This window comes from Lipophrys pholis (assembly GCF_963383615.2).
Source record: "Lipophrys pholis genome assembly, chromosome: 2".
Lineage (NCBI taxonomy): Eukaryota > Metazoa > Chordata > Actinopteri > Blenniiformes > Blenniidae > Lipophrys > Lipophrys pholis.
The window spans coordinates 15,366,269-15,385,204 of record NC_137636.1 but is presented as its reverse complement, the minus strand read 5'-3'; the positions used below and the strand labels follow the sequence as shown (position 1 = coordinate 15,385,204).

General features: G+C 47.1%; 1 protein-coding gene across 1 annotated transcript; it reads left to right on the top strand.

Annotated features, from left to right (window-relative positions):
• Positions 1-11,973: 11,973 nt before the first annotated feature.
• On the top strand, positions 11,974-16,266 carry polr2m (RNA polymerase II subunit M). The gene is made up of 5 exons (XM_080458941.1): positions 11,974-12,037; positions 12,167-12,318; positions 13,270-13,836; positions 13,999-14,221; positions 15,562-16,266. Exons 2-5 carry the CDS (start codon positions 12,209-12,211, stop codon positions 15,703-15,705), a joined length of 1,044 nt encoding a protein of 347 aa, XP_080315067.1. The 5' UTR covers positions 11,974-12,037; positions 12,167-12,208; the 3' UTR covers positions 15,706-16,266.
• Positions 16,267-18,936: the final 2,670 nt, after the last annotated feature.

The window sequence follows — 18,936 nt, the reverse complement described above, 5'->3', positions numbered from 1 at the left end:
TGACCTACCGAAGCGCCTGTGGACCCACAGGAGGCGACTCGCTGGAGTAACCGGGGAAAAGCTCAAGCTGCGAAGGCGTCACAAATGGCTATTGACCTATCAATGAACAACGGTACTTGATTACGAGTGATGATTAAATTACGGAGAGCAACCTATGATTCAAGTTATCAATGAAACAAACCTGCGATTTGTAAGTCAATAACTGAGGGGAGGCTGAATTACTTCGGTGGAGTGGACCACCGAAGGTGATCTGCAAGTAATTTAGAATGGATTGTTAATCAAACAAGTTTGGTTATCTATCTAATAACAATCGGGAGTAATCAAGGAGGAGTTGGAATTAATTAAGTAAAGTCGGGGTTTACTAATTAAATACAATGAGTTATTTGAATGAGCTAAACCATTGAAATTGAATTAAATGCAGTTAGGATTATTAATTGGATAAACTTGCGCTTTATGAATTAATAATACTGGATAATTGGATGCTGAGATGCACGAAAACCACTTAAAAATGATTAAAAGCACTCTTGAGTATTAATTGAATAAATTGACTAATTTATTAATTAATAAAGCATACAAATTATCTATCTGCAACAAAAATAAATGAACAATAGCTTAGAGACAATTCAAGTTGTGATTAGGTTAACTGGGTAACAGATCAATCAATAATAGTGCGGGTAATTAACCACAGAAAATGCGATGAAACACTTAAAATTATTTAAAAGCAATGCGGGTTATTCCCGTGGAAAACCTGCATTCATTCGCCAACGCCTCCTAGGTGTGTTAAATTACCCAAAGCGTTAAAATCATTGAAATTGATTTAAACCATTCAAACTATTAATCAATTGAATATTACCGTTACTTAATCAAAGTCGGGGCACCAGCTGAAGTTAGGGTCTTAAACGAAACATCAGTCTTAAAAAGAAAGTTCAATTAAAATGTTTAAATTATTATTTCTGATTGAAATGATAATCGCAATTTAACTGAAGCAGGAAAGGAAGGCTGTAAATCCGAGCACTGACTGTTACAACCAGCAGTTGTCGCTGAAAAGCACACAAAAACCACCAAGAATCGTTCAATTCAACTATTAAGTGTTTATTAACAAACGTCTATTCCTAAATCATCAATCTATGAATCACATCTAATCAATAAACATCAAGCAAGATCTCATAAAACAACACAATACAAAACAAAGCCAGCTAATAAAGTGTGTGTGTGTGTGTGTGAGTGTGTGTGTGTGTGTGTGTGTGTGTTCGAGTGTGGGGGAGCGATGTGTGTGAGTGGGTGTGTGTGTGTTCGAGTGTGGGGAGCGATGTGTGTGTGTGTGTGTGCGGGTTTGTGGAGCGAAAGGGGCGTGACTTGGTGAGAGGGTAATGACCACGAACGTCCACCAGAGGGAGGTAGACGTCGGCGGTCCGGTGTAATCACCCGATCTGGCCACTAGGTGCGCGTCGGCGCGCGGGGCAGTTGTGATGACTTAATGCAACCACCAGATGGCGGTACGAGCGGTTGCAATTACCCACGCGACTACCAGAGGGCGCCAAACGGCTCGGCGACCCGGCGAGGAAATCGATGTGATTACCCACCCGGTCACCAGAGGCGCTCGGCGTGCTCTGCCTGGGATAGCGTGACGTCACTGAGCTCCGCACGGGCCGTAGCCGTCGGGAGCGCGCCGGATTCCTTGTGGCCGAGAAATCCGAGCCGCAGTGAACTACACACGGTCCCAGGGACGCACTGAAAGGAGGCGCTTGGAGGCAGCGGCGGCCGTACCGGGCGCTGGTTAGTGAACAGGGAAACAGAGGAGAAGAGGAGAGAGAGAGAGGAGAGAGGAGGGGGTGTCTGACTGTGTACCCTGACGCGACCGCCTCAGCTTACACGTACAGAGTCCAAAAACGGCTGTTCAGGCAGATATGGACTCTGGGAGCAGAAGCGTGAGCTGAGGATGAGGAGGCTCGCGCGTGCGTGCGATGATTCGCGTGGATGGCCGTCCACGCGTAGACACAAAAGTACTCAGAAACAGGGATCGGCGTCCCAAAGTTACAAGTACCAACAATAAACACACAGCAATAATAATATCACGTTATTCTAATTCCTGCCCAGACTCTAAGCCTTACTTGGTTGGACGAGGGGGAAACGTGCTTCCGTGGCCAGGTGAAATCCGTCGATTTGTGGCCGCGGGCGGTTCTCTGGCGTCCCAGAAAATAGAGACCTGACGTGGACTACGGAGGGGAAACCCGTAGTGTGATCCGAGGGGCGATCAGCAGCTTCTTGCGATGAGGGGGGGAGTGAAGAAGCGATGCTCAGGTCGGTCTGCAGACGAGCGTGCGGTTGCAGCGCGCGCTCGGGGTCCGGATGATGCAAACAAAAAAAAGGAAGAAAAAAAAAGAAGGGGAAACCAAAAATAAAGGGAATTCCCGCTTTTCTTGAGCTCGTCCAGCGAGGTGAAGAAAATTCAGGCCCGGTCCAGGTGCGTTAACACGAGGCGCTTTGTCTCCTTACGAAAAGGTGCGTCTGGGTTGACGCGATTTCGTTTTGGAAGAGGCTGGATCTCTTCCCGGGCCTGAATTTATACCGTTATGATGTCTTCCGGGCTCCCCGCGGCGTTGGCCGTGGTTCAGCCAATCCACGCGGGGTTGGCTTGCGCGTCACCGGGCCGGTGACCCGGTGATGACGGGATTTTGGGTCCCCCTGCCGTCGAGCTGCAGTGCCGCAGCTAGAGGAGGGGGGACCCGGGGGCCCCCCAGGGGGGGGTCATGTGATCAATGGCGAATTTTCCAGGGTTGAGCACATGGTTTCTTTGTTCTCAAAGAAACGTGGCTCACCCCCCTCCTCGCCCCCCCCCCCCTTCCTCATGAGGGTGAGTGAACAAAGGATTTTGGCTCCAACATCCCCCCTTTGTTCCGAAGAGTGGGATGCAGGTCACAGTCTTTGGAGCAAACCTGGGCCGAACAATCCATAGAATCTGTGAACGTCCCCATGTCCTGTGAAACATACTGTCCTTCTCTGTCCACCAGTTCACATGTGAGGTTATTTCCTGAGCAGGCTGGGCTAGTCTGGGCAGGCTAAGGCTAGTCTGGGCAGACTTACTATTTCTATTCTAACTATCTAAGCACACATACATTTCATTTCTTAAGGGTCGTCACCAGTGAACATGAAAGAGGTAGGAAAGGGACAGGAGAGTGAGAAATAGGAAGGGAACGGGTGGTTAGGAAAAGGGTTAGTAGGCCGTGCCTTCACCTCTTGGTTGGGTGAGGGCTGGCCTATTGTGTGTTTGTGGATGGGCCCACAAAACGTGGCGAGACCAGGGTCAGGGAATCCAGTCGGGCCTGTAGTTTCTGGATGTACTTGTACATCGCGTACGCCACTACGGCCGTGATGATCCAGCCACTGAGCAACATTCCGAGCGCTGCCATGCTGATGGGATGGTCTTGGTATGGGTGTCCACCTGCCCGCCTAGGGAAAGTGGCTGAGAGCCCTGTGGGCTTTAAATTGAATTTAATCAATTTGGTTCCCTCAGCCAGAAGCTGGCTTTGGAGGGTGGCATCAATTGTGAAATTGTGCCCGACGAATGCATCCATCATCTCAATCTCCACCTCGTGTCGGTCGGCATCGAGATGATGGAGGATTATGTCGTCAATGTGTACTGTAGCCCCTGGTGGGACATTGAGGAATATTGTTTGATTGGGCAGGGTGAGCTTGGTGGCTATATCATGGCGGTCGTAGGACATGGTCGCTTCAGAATGAGGTGTGTTGACGAGCCATCGACTACCTGCTCTCTCTACTCTGGTCTCGGTTCCTTCATCTTTGATGGACAAACTACCTTGACATTTCTGCTCCGGGGCGTCTGCCCTCAGCCCACATAGATAGTTGGTGACATCTCTAATGAAAGGGTTGCTGGGACAGATCCAGTGAATGTCTTTGGTGTTTGTGCACATGCTGAGATTGGGGACCAGGTAGAGTGAGGGGTTGTCGTCGTGGTAGGCGAGTGTGGGTGGCGTTCGGAGGTGTACGTGTGTGTTACCCTCCCAGAATCCCACATTCAATACGGTTTTTAAACGGTACACATTCTGCTTTTCAATGATTGGTAGGTTTAGGATAAATCCTAACTCTAGGTTCTGTGGGTTCACAGAGATCGGAATAGCACTGCCGAGACTATATGCCAGATGTACCTGTGAAGGTTGTACAACAGTGGTGGTAGTGGTCTTGAGAATCTGTTCAACCAGTGTTAGTGGAACTAAGTACGTGGGGATCTTCCCGGTACTGAGGCTACTCACGGAGGAACTGACTTCTCTAAGGAGATCTTGCATAAGATCCCTGACTATTCGCACATACGTTATGTCCTCACTGACGATACTTGACAAGGTTGTTAAGGCATGCAAGGTGTTATTGATTAAAGCAGAATGCAAGTTTACAGTGAGTATGGTTCCCTGAACCGTTTTGGTCAAGCCTTGTAACTGTTCACTCTGTATTAGGAGTCTCTGTTGGATTTCCGGCATTTCTTCTTCGAGTTCCCCGACATGTCTCTGAAGGGGTGTGCCACAAATTGTCAGGCAAAGGTCAGAAAAGCACGGTAAGGGTTGAAAGAATGCTTGTGGGCCAAGCATCCTCTGCCCCTTGAGCAGTGCGAGACGGATTGGGAACCCGGCTGTCCGTGCTGGAATTGTGGCTTCCAACTCACTAGCAGCGTGACACGCCTGCGGGATCGTCTGACCGGATGCCATTTGCTCCGGCTCGGTCGTCAGATGCTGCGTGTCCGCGCTCGCCAGTGACCACAAAACCTGGTTCACGGCGTCCAGCTGGACTCCAAGCCTGACAAGGAGATCCGCTCCTATGTGACAAGGAGGGCGGAGCTGCGGGACGACACTCATATAGTGCATGGCTTTCTTCTGCCCTATCTGCACGGAGAGGGCACATACACCAGTTGCTTTGATTAGTGTCTGCGGCGACCCTGCAGCAAGCAGGCGATGGCTGTGCTGCACTTGGACAAGGAGTGCGTTGTGTTGGCACAGATCCTTTAGAAGATCGGCATCAATGGCAGATTTCTCTGACCACAGAGCCAAGAGTGTCTCTGGGACCAAGGTCCCATTCAGGTGTACCCCCCCCACGATGTGGGGATTGTATAGTGGAGATCCATCGTTCGCCAGTGCGCATAGGAATGATGGATGCTCTCTCAGAGACTGATAGCTCCTAGACTGCCGCGACTGCTGGCCGTCAGGGAGCATGACAAGAGGGGTGTTTGAGCCAGATTCTTTGGAAGGCGTGCACATGGGATTAGAACTTCTGGACTCGATGGCAGCGTTCATGCTGTCAGAAGAGGGAGGGTCCATGTCTGGACCGATTCGAGTCGGGTTGCGTACTTGGGCCCAAAGGTACCCGCGACGGCAATCGATCAGTGGGGCTAATCGGTTAAGGAGATCTTGGCCAATGAGTAATGGTTCTGTGTCCAGCGTGGTGACATAGATGGGATGCACCAAAGACATCTCTTGGAAAGTGACATCCACCCAGACGCGTTGGGTGATGGGTGAAGTGTCCTGAGTGAAGCTTCTGATGTTAATGCTGCAAGCTTCGACCTGCAGTGGCTTTCCAAGAGACAGCAGAGCTCTCGCAAGCTCGGCGAAGGTGGCTGAACACATTAGGCTTATTTCGGACCCGGAATCTAACAGCGCGAGGGCGTTTACACATCCTCCCACCACCACGGATGTGTAGATGCGGTTGGCGTTCTCTCGGTGCACGAGATTGCCTAAGAAAGTCAGGAACGGCAAATCGGTGGACTGGGAAGCTGTCGTTCTTGAACGTTCTCCCGCCTCACCTGTTTCTCCCCCCCACCCGACAAGGTAAACCTTGTTTGTGGTGGGTCGGGGCCGCCGCTCTAGTCAGGAGGGAGGGGGCCTACGTCCCCGTCCCCTTGAGGGGGGGTGGCGCCCCCTTTGGTTGGACAGGTCCAAGTTCTGTACAGCCTCTTTGATGCAGGTTTGAACCCACTGCTGTAGCTCAGTCTTTAACTGGTCAGCTCTGTAGCGACCGTGGTCCCTTTCCGAACCTTTCATTTTCCACTTTGAATTCGGGTCGGGCCCTTTCTTCGGTTGGAAGTTTTGTTCTGACCTGGCCCATTTTCCACCCTTTTGATTCTGTTGTCCCCCCTTTTGATTTGGTTGTGCGCCTTTCTGCTCAGACGGAGAGGGTGTACCAGACCCTCCTCCAGCATTCGTTCTGGGTGTCGGCAACTCATCGCCCTCAAGCCTCAAATCCGTGTTTTCCCTTGGCTCCATTTCCAGGACCCTCTGGTCAATGTCAGGCTTCTTACCCGGGCATTGACGCAATTCCCACACCATCTGCGCGTGCTGGCGCAGTTCCTTCATGGTGGGTTTGGCGGTCCTGCAAAATAGAGCCACATCGAACCTCCCACTGTCGTGGAGGTTGTTGACAAACAGAGACTTGAAGGCGTGATCTTCCTCCAACCCCGGTGCATTGCGGCCTTGGAAGTAGGCCACTCGTAGGCGCCTGTAATACTCCTTTGGAGGTTCAGACTTCCGTTGGGTGATCGCGAATGCACCAAACGTTGCCGAAGCAGGGTCATTGTACAATGAATACTCTTCCCGGAGAGCCTGGCAGAGGGTGGAGTACCGGTCTCGGGTGTCTGGCGGCAGGGATTCCATGAAAACATGGACTGTTCTGGACGTTGTTTTCCAGAGAAGCTTTAGCTTCTCCCGCATGGAAGGACGTGCGATGTCGAGGAGGCAGCGTTCAACCTCACGGAGGTAGTCCTCGATACTCGCGTCCTTGTTGCTCGGGTCAAAGCGTTCGATGTCCTTTGCGAGGGATTCGAGCTGGCGGGTCCGGACATCCCACCCCCTCACGGGACTGGGGCCGTCAGAGTCCTCTGACGACAGTTCCCCGTGGACTGCTGTCTGACGCGGGTCGGGGCCGCTAGGGCCATACAAGGGAGGTCTACTGGGGTGTAGAGGCACCCTCCTGGACCCCTGCTCCCGACTGCTAGCGTCGCGTGGGGGCTGCAGATGGGAAGGAGTGGCGGAGTCGTCGAAGCGCACCGTGCTGCGGCTGCGCGTGGGCTGAAAAGAATCACCATCTAAGCTATATGAGGCGTCATACCTCTGCGTTGTGGCGCATGAGGAGTCGATAGTGCCAGACCTCTCTGGCGAAGCCAGATTACGACGACCCCAATTAGGGTCACGTTGCGCACCTAGGGTGGCAGTGTAAAGCTGGTGTCGGAGATTTTCTTCCCTCTCCATGCCCATCGCGATTAGCGACTGAGCTTCTTCTAGGTTTTCCTTTAACTCCTGGATCTGAGGCTCACTCTCTAGTGTGCACTCATCGACCTTCGTCTCCTTATGAGGAGGCAGAGCCCGTTGCTTCTCGGGCTCTGAAGGCTGATCCTCGTCCTTGGAGGCGTCCAGCTCCTGTCGGAGGCGAGCGTTGTCCTTGGATAGCCTCTGGTTGTCCAGACGCAGCCGATCCGTACGCTCCTCCGCCTCCTTTGACTGTAGCTCTGCTCTACGCTGGTAGAGCAGGCTGATCTGGCCCAGGACGTCCGGCACTGTACGTGCCGGCTTGTCCCCTGGGTTGTTGACAAAACTTACCAGCTCTCGGATCTTTTCTTCGCAAATCTCAACGCTGTAGCGTTCGAGATTTGCTTTCTCCTCCAAGGAGAGACGGACGAGGTGGGACACCACGTCTCGTATGGCCGGCTCAGTTAGCACCGGCGGAGCCTCGGCTCCCTGTGCCCGGGAACTCTTACCCTCCATTGAGTGGTTGAGATTTACGCCCGAAGTCAACAACGTTAGCTGTGGTTAACGGCAAATTAGCTTTGCTACTGCACAGGTAACGGCTGTACCTGTGTCTTACAAACCTCTCGGTTTCGTTAATTGCTCGAGCTGCACCCTATCCAAGTTAGTCAGATGCGTCTAACACCTTGGCGAGCAATATTGTTAGTGTCTATTAATCGTAGTCAGAAATCTTAACACAGCGTGTTAATCATGCGTAGAATGCAGGGAAAGCAAGGCACTAACCACTTCACAACTGATTTCACACCACAAGTGACTTTGTTCGACAGTGCTGAAAAAGTGTATCTTGAAAACCAATTCTGGGAGAATAAAGTTAACGGCTACACCTTAAGTGAACGATTCAGGATTATTTTGTGCAGTTATTCGTAACAATGCTGGTTTACAACAGCCTCACACGGGGCACCATTATGTTGGGGTCAGCGTGTGATCAGAATATGCAAATTACCCTAGTGGTAGGCTACCGGAAGGTTCTACCCTGTCAGAGGTAATTTACATATAAACGAATCGCCAAACAGAAGTAAATTGTTATTTACGGGTTGACAATTACTGATCACTAGCGGTAGGCCACCAAAGTAATGGATTACTGGAGTAATAGATTACTAAGGTAATGTACCAAGTGTAAGTTATGCAAAGCTATAAAGGTTGATTGGAGTAAATAGTCAGTTATCGGCCAACAGCTTTGAGCTAAAAAGGGTCGCCTGACGGGAGGAACCTCCACGGGGTCCAATCGCGAAGGCGGTCCACCAGTGGCACGACCGGTCAACAGGCGTGACGGGTCACTCCTTTGTTGACAACTGCGGGTCAGTGGCGTGACCTACCGAAGCGCCTGTGGACCCACAGGAGGCGACTCGCTGGAGTAACCGGGGAAAAGCTCAAGCTGCGAAGGCGTCACAAATGGCTATTGACCTATCAATGAACAACGGTACTTGATTACGAGTGATGATTAAATTACGGAGAGCAACCTATGATTCAAGTTATCAATGAAACAAACCTGCGATTTGTAAGTCAATAACTGAGGGGAGGCTGAATTACTTCGGTGGAGTGGACCACCGAAGGTGATCTGCAAGTAATTTAGAATGGATTGTTAATCAAACAAGTTTGGTTATCTATCTAATAACAATCGGGAGTAATCAAGGAGGAGTTGGAATTAATTAAGTAAAGTCGGGGTTTACTAATTAAATACAATGAGTTATTTGAATGAGCTAAACCATTGAAATTGAATTAAATGCAGTTAGGATTATTAATTGGATAAACTTGCGCTTTATGAATTAATAATACTGGATAATTGGATGCTGAGATGCACGAAAACCACTTAAAAATGATTAAAAGCACTCTTGAGTATTAATTGAATAAATTGACTAATTTATTAATTAATAAAGCATACAAATTATCTATCTGCAACAAAAATAAATGAACAATAGCTTAGAGACAATTCAAGTTGTGATTAGGTTAACTGGGTAACAGATCAATCAATAATAGTGCGGGTAATTAACCACAGAAAATGCGATGAAACACTTAAAATTATTTAAAAGCAATGCGGGTTATTCCCGTGGAAAACCTGCATTCATTCGCCAACGCCTCCTAGGTGTGTTAAATTACCCAAAGCGTTAAAATCATTGAAATTGATTTAAACCATTCAAACTATTAATCAATTGAATATTACCGTTACTTAATCAAAGTCGGGGCACCAGCTGAAGTTAGGGTCTTAAACGAAACATCAGTCTTAAAAAGAAAGTTCAATTAAAATGTTTAAATTATTATTTCTGATTGAAATGATAATCGCAATTTAACTGAAGCAGGAAAGGAAGGCTGTAAATCCGAGCACTGACTGTTACAACCAGCAGTTGTCGCTGAAAAGCACACAAAAACCACCAAGAATCGTTCAATTCAACTATTAAGTGTTTATTAACAAACGTCTATTCCTAAATCATCAATCTATGAATCACATCTAATCAATAAACATCAAGCAAGATCTCATAAAACAACACAATACAAAACAAAGCCAGCTAATAAAGTGTGTGTGTGTGTGTGTGAGTGTGTGTGTGTGTGTGTGTGTGTGTTCGAGTGTGGGGGAGCGATGTGTGTGAGTGGGTGTGTGTGTGTTCGAGTGTGGGGAGCGATGTGTGTGTGTGTGTGTGCGGGTTTGTGGAGCGAAAGGGGCGTGACTTGGTGAGAGGGTAATGACCACGAACGTCCACCAGAGGGAGGTAGACGTCGGCGGTCCGGTGTAATCACCCGATCTGGCCACTAGGTGCGCGTCGGCGCGCGGGGCAGTTGTGATGACTTAATGCAACCACCAGATGGCGGTACGAGCGGTTGCAATTACCCACGCGACTACCAGAGGGCGCCAAACGGCTCGGCGACCCGGCGAGGAAATCGATGTGATTACCCACCCGGTCACCAGAGGCGCTCGGCGTGCTCTGCCTGGGATAGCGTGACGTCACTGAGCTCCGCACGGGCCGTAGCCGTCGGGAGCGCGCCGGATTCCTTGTGGCCGAGAAATCCGAGCCGCAGTGAACTACACACGGTCCCAGGGACGCACTGAAAGGAGGCGCTTGGAGGCAGCGGCGGCCGTACCGGGCGCTGGTTAGTGAACAGGGAAACAGAGGAGAAGAGGAGAGAGAGAGAGGAGAGAGGAGGGGGTGTCTGACTGTGTACCCTGACGCGACCGCCTCAGCTTACACGTACAGAGTCCAAAAACGGCTGTTCAGGCAGATATGGACTCTGGGAGCAGAAGCGTGAGCTGAGGATGAGGAGGCTCGCGCGTGCGTGCGATGATTCGCGTGGATGGCCGTCCACGCGTAGACACAAAAGTACTCAGAAACAGGGATCGGCGTCCCAAAGTTACAAGTACCAACAATAAACACACAGCAATAATAATATCACGTTATTCTAATTCCTGCCCAGACTCTAAGCCTTACTTGGTTGGACGAGGGGGAAACGTGCTTCCGTGGCCAGGTGAAATCCGTCGATTTGTGGCCGCGGGCGGTTCTCTGGCGTCCCAGAAAATAGAGACCTGACGTGGACTACGGAGGGGAAACCCGTAGTGTGATCCGAGGGGCGATCAGCAGCTTCTTGCGATGAGGGGGGGAGTGAAGAAGCGATGCTCAGGTCGGTCTGCAGACGAGCGTGCGGTTGCAGCGCGCGCTCGGGGTCCGGATGATGCAAACAAAAAAAAGGAAGAAAAAAAAAGAAGGGGAAACCAAAAATAAAGGGAATTCCCGCTTTTCTTGAGCTCGTCCAGCGAGGTGAAGAAAATTCAGGCCCGGTCCAGGTGCGTTAACACGAGGCGCTTTGTCTCCTTACGAAAAGGTGCGTCTGGGTTGACGCGATTTCGTTTTGGAAGAGGCTGGATCTCTTCCCGGGCCTGAATTTATACCGTTATGATGTCTTCCGGGCTCCCCGCGGCGTTGGCCGTGGTTCAGCCAATCCACGCGGGGTTGGCTTGCGCGTCACCGGGCCGGTGACCCGGTGATGACGGGATTTTGGGTCCCCCTGCCGTCGAGCTGCAGTGCCGCAGCTAGAGGAGGGGGGACCCGGGGGCCCCCCAGGGGGGGGTCATGTGATCAATGGCGAATTTTCCAGGGTTGAGCACATGGTTTCTTTGTTCTCAAAGAAACGTGGCTCACCCCCCTCCTCGCCCCCCCCCCCTTCCTCATGAGGGTGAGTGAACAAAGGATTTTGGCTCCAACACATGTGAGCAGCTTGTGCCAGTAATGAGGCAGAAATCCCACTACACTTATGTTTGTTAACATACTTTTATCCGAAGCACCAGCGTGGTTCTCAGAGAAATATAATAAAAATGCATGAATACAAGTTAGAAGGAAACAAAACATTATTTGGTCAATTAAACGGCAAATAACCTATTAGAAAATGTGATCCAAAAATGACCACCTCTTGAAATCTGTGACTCTGAAGAAATATATTTCATATGACTTAAGACGTAGATCACATTTTATACTTTACTAATGTGAATGTTTTTGTTCAAATACATTTACTTCAATTTTAAAGTATATCATTTATTATTTATTTTTGAAGTTACATGCATTTTGATGTGGTCAGTTGACCAGCAGAGGGTAGCAAACCAGCGTCAATGACGTGTCCTGTCCTGGCGTGGTGCATTACCCAGTGTTCACCAGAGGTAGGCGATAGAGCGCTTCTTCACACAGTTAACATCCGTACAAGAGAAAGAAGAGGAAGAACACCCCACTTTGAGACGTTTCCTGTGTTGACACGCTGTAAGTGTCTCCGCTCCACGTTTAAGAGACTCTACTGTCCGCAAAAGACATATCAAGCGACGCGGATTTAAGTATTTTAAGTTGTACCACTATTTTCTAAACTTAATTCGCGGTGTTTGCGGAAGGTAGATGTCTGGAAACACCTGCGTTAGCTGTGATTAGCTAACTGTGATGTCCTCGCGGTGGACGGAGCTCCAGGGACAGGTGGGAGACCTGGGACAGCAGAGCAGACTGGAGCTGCAGGAGCTGCTGCTCCGACAGGAGAAGATACTCTCCAACAGGTCAGAGATCACTGTGAGGAAGAGCCGTGCTGCTCCGATATACATCTCCACAATGCAGTGTCCTCTCAGTGTCCATCAATCACATGGACAAATAACTCAAGGCTGCACACATATAAATGTTCCTTAAAATAAAAGTCACAGGATGTAATATTGATGTGGGTCCAGATATGTAAAACCTCCATCATCACTTATGAGTTGAGAGCTGCTCCTTCAAGCTATTGTCATATAAAGTTTTGATAAGTTTTTACACACATCATCCAGAGACAAATTCGTAAACAGACAAGCGAACTGTGCTCGACACTTAAGAAATTAAAGTGGTTTCAACCTACCTTTATCTGTATATTTGCCCACTATATATCACATGTTGGTTGTAGTTGTAATCTAATACTGTTATAACTTGGGTTTGATATAAGACTGGAAATGTCTCGTTTTCCCAAGAAAGTTTTTTTTGGATTTTTGAGTATAAATTTCTGTCATCTTCAACTTTGTCATTGCAGATTACTCACCCCATAACAAACAAGTTTCACTTAAGTTTTAACCCGTTTTTTGTCTTAATTTTGTCTTTATTAGAATTTATCATCACTGTTTTGAAATTGTAAATGCATTTCTTTTGTCTCTTCACATCTCACTTCTTTAAAACTGGTGCTGAAGTCACACGGCACAGATTATCTTCAAACTGTTTATTAAAAATCAGGATATCATGAGATCATTAATAATACACAAATGTAATAAATAACCTAATAAGACAACTGCAAAATATTTTCTATTATATTTTAATATAAAATATTGTGCATTAAATATTTAACAGTCAATGTGTCTCTGGTGATGGAATGCCAGTTTATTACTGTTATTTCTCACTACATACAGTTTATTGATTAACTTGACATGATAAAGTAGTTTGAGTGTTTGATTTGAGTATGAAAGTAACTTATGGGTTTGTTGTGTTTACAGGAGGTTATTGCAGACTCTTCCTGACAAAGGGAAAAAGATCAAAGACTTTGCAGAGAAAGTGCGTCTTGCCATTGAACGGCACAATGAAGAGGAGAGGAGACGGAGCCTGGTGTCCGATGCCAGGGCAGAGTTTCAGTCAAAGTACCAGCAGGCTTTCACAGCTCAGAAACGCGCTGTCTCCACCTCACCTGCTGTCTCACACCAAAACCAGCAACGTGAGGCCTCAGCCGCGGCCGCTCATATGAAGGAAAACACCATTATGGACGAGCAAAGGGACCAGTCTTTCTCCACAGCGGCTGCCATTGAAACCATGGAAACGGCTGCTGCTGGGGCCTCTCTGAACTCTGATTTGACAAAAGAGGGAGACCTTGTAGAGGCCTTGGAGAGGGTCACTCTTTCTGAAACTGGTACTGGTTTAAGTCTCAAGCCTAAAGAGCCATTAAACAGTACGGACAGCGACAGTTATTTTCCCAGCAATAAGACACCAATAAAGCCTCACATTGTAGCCATACTGGAAAGAACTGAACAGTCTTCAGCGCCCAGGAAGCAAAAATTCAAGCCGAATCAGTGAGTATATAAATTCTTTTTTTTTTTTTTTTTTTTTGAAGAAGATTTAAAACAAACCAATGACTGTTTTTCAAAATTGATTATGTGTCATTTTGCTTTCTATTAGTGTTTTTTTGTTAGTTTGTTTTCTGGCTATATGAAAACTTACGACTTTGTTTCCAGGCTCCTTCAGAGAAATGATATCTCTCCATCAGGATCCTCGTCACCCAGTCAGTCCTCTGAAGGTTTGGCGCCGCTCTCTGCTCAGGCGAGAAAGGAGCGTGACCGAAAACACCTGGATGACATCACAGCGGCCAGACTACCTCCTCTCCACCACAGCCCGGCTCAGCTTCTGACTCTGGAGGAGTCGGCTGTCCTGCTGAAGGAGCAAACCAAGAAGCAGCAGGTTAGTACTTCTGAGTCTGCCACACATGCTCTTCTGTGATGAACAGTTTGTACCTGAAACAGCCGACGAGTGACAGTAAAACATTTGATAACATAAAAAAATTTGGGGGATAAACATAGATATGGACGAGATGAAGAGCATTGCAATGTGGTGAGAACTTACAAGCTTCTAATGGATGTCCCGTTCAAACCATACTTCCTTGAACAAATGCAATCTTAATTTTCTAAAAGTTTTATATGGAAGATAAATGGATTTATCACAGACCAAATCATTTTTTTTTTCCACACAACAAAGTGTTATAGTCTACCACTCTTATTTACATGAGAAGAAAATGTACAAGCTTTCTTCTGATTTCAACTCAAGAGAAATAAAATGACCTTGATGGGTCACGTACTCCTCCCACTCTTGGAAAACATGTCGGAGGCTAATTGGTGAATTTAAAATGACCCCCAGGTGAGAATGTGAGTGTGACTCTGTCTTTATATTTGCCTAATCAAGTTGTCCAGGGTGAACCCTGGCTTTACCCAGAGTCAGCATTGATCAGCACCAGTGCACTGCACCGTGATCTTATGTTAGATAAAGCGGTATGAAAGATGGCATGACATCTGAACAACCTATTATTCTCTGATTATAGATCATACAATGCGGTTTGGAGATGTTTTGTTTTTTTATTAACACACTTACCTAACCATCATCTCGTCCTCAGCCTTTCCACAATGGGTATTGCTTCCTTGCATTACAAGATGCGTCCATAGCAGGCCGCATGCTGGTTTTCTTTCTGCAGACTGTTTGCTCTCTTGCTTGATTATAATAATAATAATAATAATGCATTGGTTTTATATAGTGCTTTTCTGGACAATTAAAGACGCTTTACATTGCATTATTCATTCACTCCATACTCGATGGTGGTAAACTATGTATGTCGCCACAGCTGCCCTGGGGCAGACTGACGGAAGCAAGGCTGCCATTTTGCGCCATCGGCCCCTCCGACCACCACCACCACCAACCACTCACTCTCACAGTACATTGACAGATCTTCATTTTCTCCTCAACAGTCTCTCCTCAATCTAATCAGATGTCATATCCCTCCATCAGCTGTAGAGGGCAGCATCGATTCAGTGTGGGCACTGTGTACCACTTCACATCCAAGCTAATGACTCCAGAGCCAAACGTCAAACAGTGTGCCGTTGACAACTGAGGGAGGCCGTTAAGCTTCTTATCAGTCAAACTTTTGTTGAGGGGTTAATAGCAATGGCTGTGCTGCTTAATAATAAAGTGCTCGTTTTCTGTTTACCAGTCTATTCATGTCAGCCCTTTCTCTATCCTGTGTTTAATTTCAGGAGTTGCAGGCCAAGCTGGCAGCCCAGAAACTGTCTGAAGGACTGAAGGTCTCTATGGGGAGCTACACTCCTGATGGTGGCCCCATTGCCGCCTACAGAGAGGTTCACGATGAAGGAGCCCAGCTCTCCTCAGACGAGGACTGATCCTGGAAGGCCAGCTGGGGAAACCAGTGTGACCTTGGCCCTGAGGAAAAGACGCTTTGGACCTTGCGATCAGCACCCATCAAACAGGATTTTCCCTCGAAGGGCAAGAATTGTTCGGAGAGGAAAAGGCTCTTTGCGTGGTGTGAAGGAATAGCCGGTATCCCAGACCCAGCTCAGGAAACTGAATGGCAGGTTGAGAAACAAGCTTAACTTTATTGTCGTTCACTTTCTATTGGGTTCAGATGTGTCGGTGTCCTGCTGGAATAATAATAGAGCCTTAAATTCTGAAACTGCAGAATGTGTCATAAGGGAAAAATTTTCCTTCAGTACACTGACTCTGATGACATAATGGCTTTCTAGGCCTGAGCATAATGTACACCGACAATAAGCATGTTAATAATGATATGCACTTAAAGCCTATCAGCAGGCGGCGCCGACTGCTTTGGCACAACATGACTGTTTACAGATTTTTATAGAAAAGACGTGTGAAACTGCAAACCTGTCAGTTTTAAGTATGAGGGGACGTATATAACAGACCCTAATAAACACAGCTCCTTTCTGAAAACCTTGTGTTTGTGTGGAAGTTTGTTTTAAGATACTGAATCTTCTCAACAGAGATTTTCATGGATGATTGAAACAGTCAACAGACCAGACACAGCTCGGCTACAGATCTGTCAGGGCATTCACAAAATCTCTACATCTTGGTAATTTTGCATTGATGATCAGCAGTAATGTGAATATAATGACACTGTGGACAAATCCAAATGATTGAACAGCTGGAACAGTGGGCTAAATTCTGAGAAATCCCATCATTTTACTCTGATTCAGCCTTTAAAAACAGGACATGTGTGCCACATCAAAACCATGCAGATATCCAGTTCAGCCAAGTTAGTACATGGCTCTGTATTTATTGACAATATTTGTAGCACCACTTATTTGACATTAAAGAAAATGTCAACGTCTCATAGTTGAATTTAACAAACGATAGTCTCAGGATAGAATTTGAAGTTCAGAACATCATTGTGAAGCTTTCTTCTGAAGCTTCATGTCTATTTCATTATACGTCACACACACTAGTCTCAGCTTTGCAATGAAGTGATGTTATATTAAAGTTCATACAAGTGTGTTCATTTATGTACAGAATCAATTTCCAAGGTGAGTTGTTAATCTGTGGTCAGCTGCAGGCACTGATATCTTAACATCCTGCACGATGTTATCAGGCAGGGATCCGTCACAGACTTGATAAGATTGATTCCGGGTAGTGAAATATTGAGGCTCGATGTCTCCGACATCTGGACTGCATTTAGATCATGTTGCTGGGAATGGCAGGCGATGATGGGACGGACGCCGGCTAATACCATTTTTCATTGTTGCTAATATGTAGTAGATAAGAAGTGCCAGCCCGATTCAACTTCCTTTCCAGTCATTTATCTTCCAACTCTCACTGCAGGCCATAATAATTCAAACAGCCCAATCAGACGTTTTAATGAGGACAAAATGAGGCACTGAGGCACCTTTCGCAGGGGAAATGAGGGCGGGTTCATACGGGTCAGAATCTGCTGGTAGATGCCCCCTGATAACCTTCAGTAATTGTCACTGAGGCATTGGTGGGAGACGTTTTAGGGAGAAAAGAGAGGTCTGATTGCTGTGTATTTAGACTCTATCTGATGGGCTCCAGAGTGGCCCCGTGGTGACGTCCAATAACAAATACACCAGCACGCTCCACAGAGGATCTTCATCGTGCTGGGATTAATTACAGCCTTACCTTGCTTGTGATAAAGAGACTGTTACCAATTATGGGGCACAGCTTAGCTGTAGTTTTTCTCTGCAGTATCTGGCATCAATCCTGACCGTGAATGTCTGTGATTTTGGAGAGGTGGAACCAAGCACACTCTATAGTCAAAACTTTTTTTCCCCCCAAATTTTTTCTATGTTGTCCATTGATGAGGTTGTTTATACTTCAACTTGAATCCCAGACCCCTCGACTCAGATTAATAAGCTCCTCATGAAGTAGTCTGCAAGTGATTTGCTCCAACTCTTGAGTCCGAAATCACACATCCTGCGGGAATAGAAATAATTTGCTGTTTGGGAGTGGAAACTGGAATGTGATTTCAAAACTGCCTCTTCAAAGAGCAGTCAGTTCAGCCTTAAATTAGATATACAGTATGATGTATGGACTGGCGTTGAACACGAGTTAGGCCCTCAGCAGAATGATTTGATTATATCTGCCAGGTTACAAAGTCTGAGGTCATGCTTTTTCCATTCTCTGATGTTTTTGTCATATTTCTTTTCAGGGCACATAAGGAGATGAAATAATGCAGCGCACAGCAGCTTTCTGCAGATAACGTTACAGCATATCTTCCCATCCCAATTAGAAGCAGCTCTCCCTCATTTTACTGCAATAAACTGAATCAAGTCAGACTTTTTTATTAGTATTTCAAGCAACAGCGGTTGCACTGCTGGTCTGCTTGCCCAGAATCAAACTACTTAATGAAACACGATAGAACTTCACGGTCCCCAGATGAGTCAGAATTAGGATCTTCTGATTGAATCTCAAAACAGCTTTGGAGTGTTGAAGAAGTTTGGAAAAGACACACATGATAAGTTCAGGATAAAATGTAATCACTTCCTTTTCCTCTCATGATGACATCAACTTGAATTTGTGACCAGATGGATGTTTTCAATTATTTTATGACGTAGAAGAACAACGCAGTGCGCTGGTGTTTGTCCCTGGTGTGAAAGTCGAACAAATGCTTCATATGCAAATAGGAAAAACCTGTGAATGATCAACAAACTGCCATGCACGTGTGTGTGTGTGTGTGTGTGTGTGTGTGTGTGTGTGTGTGTGTGTGTGTGTGTGTGTGTGTGTGTGTGTGTGTGTGTGTGTGTGTGTGTGTGTGTGTGTGAGTGTGTGTGTGTGTGTGTGTGCGTGTGTGTGTGTGTGTGTTCGCCTGACAGGGTGATGAGGAAAGTAAATAGTTTCCTGACAGGGCCGAGGTGATGAGGTCTCCAGTTATCTCACCATGAAACGTGTGTGTGAGAGGAAGCCAGCACATAGTTCATGTCATGGCTGTGGACCGCCTGAGGAAGCATGATATGTGGCTGCAGCACTCATGAGAGTCCTGCAGCTGTCTCACCAGTAATGTGGAGAGGAAAACATTCCCCTACTGGTGGGATAATCTATTGAGAAGGAAAAAAAAAAAAAAAAAAAAAAGACAGAGGTGTCTGGAA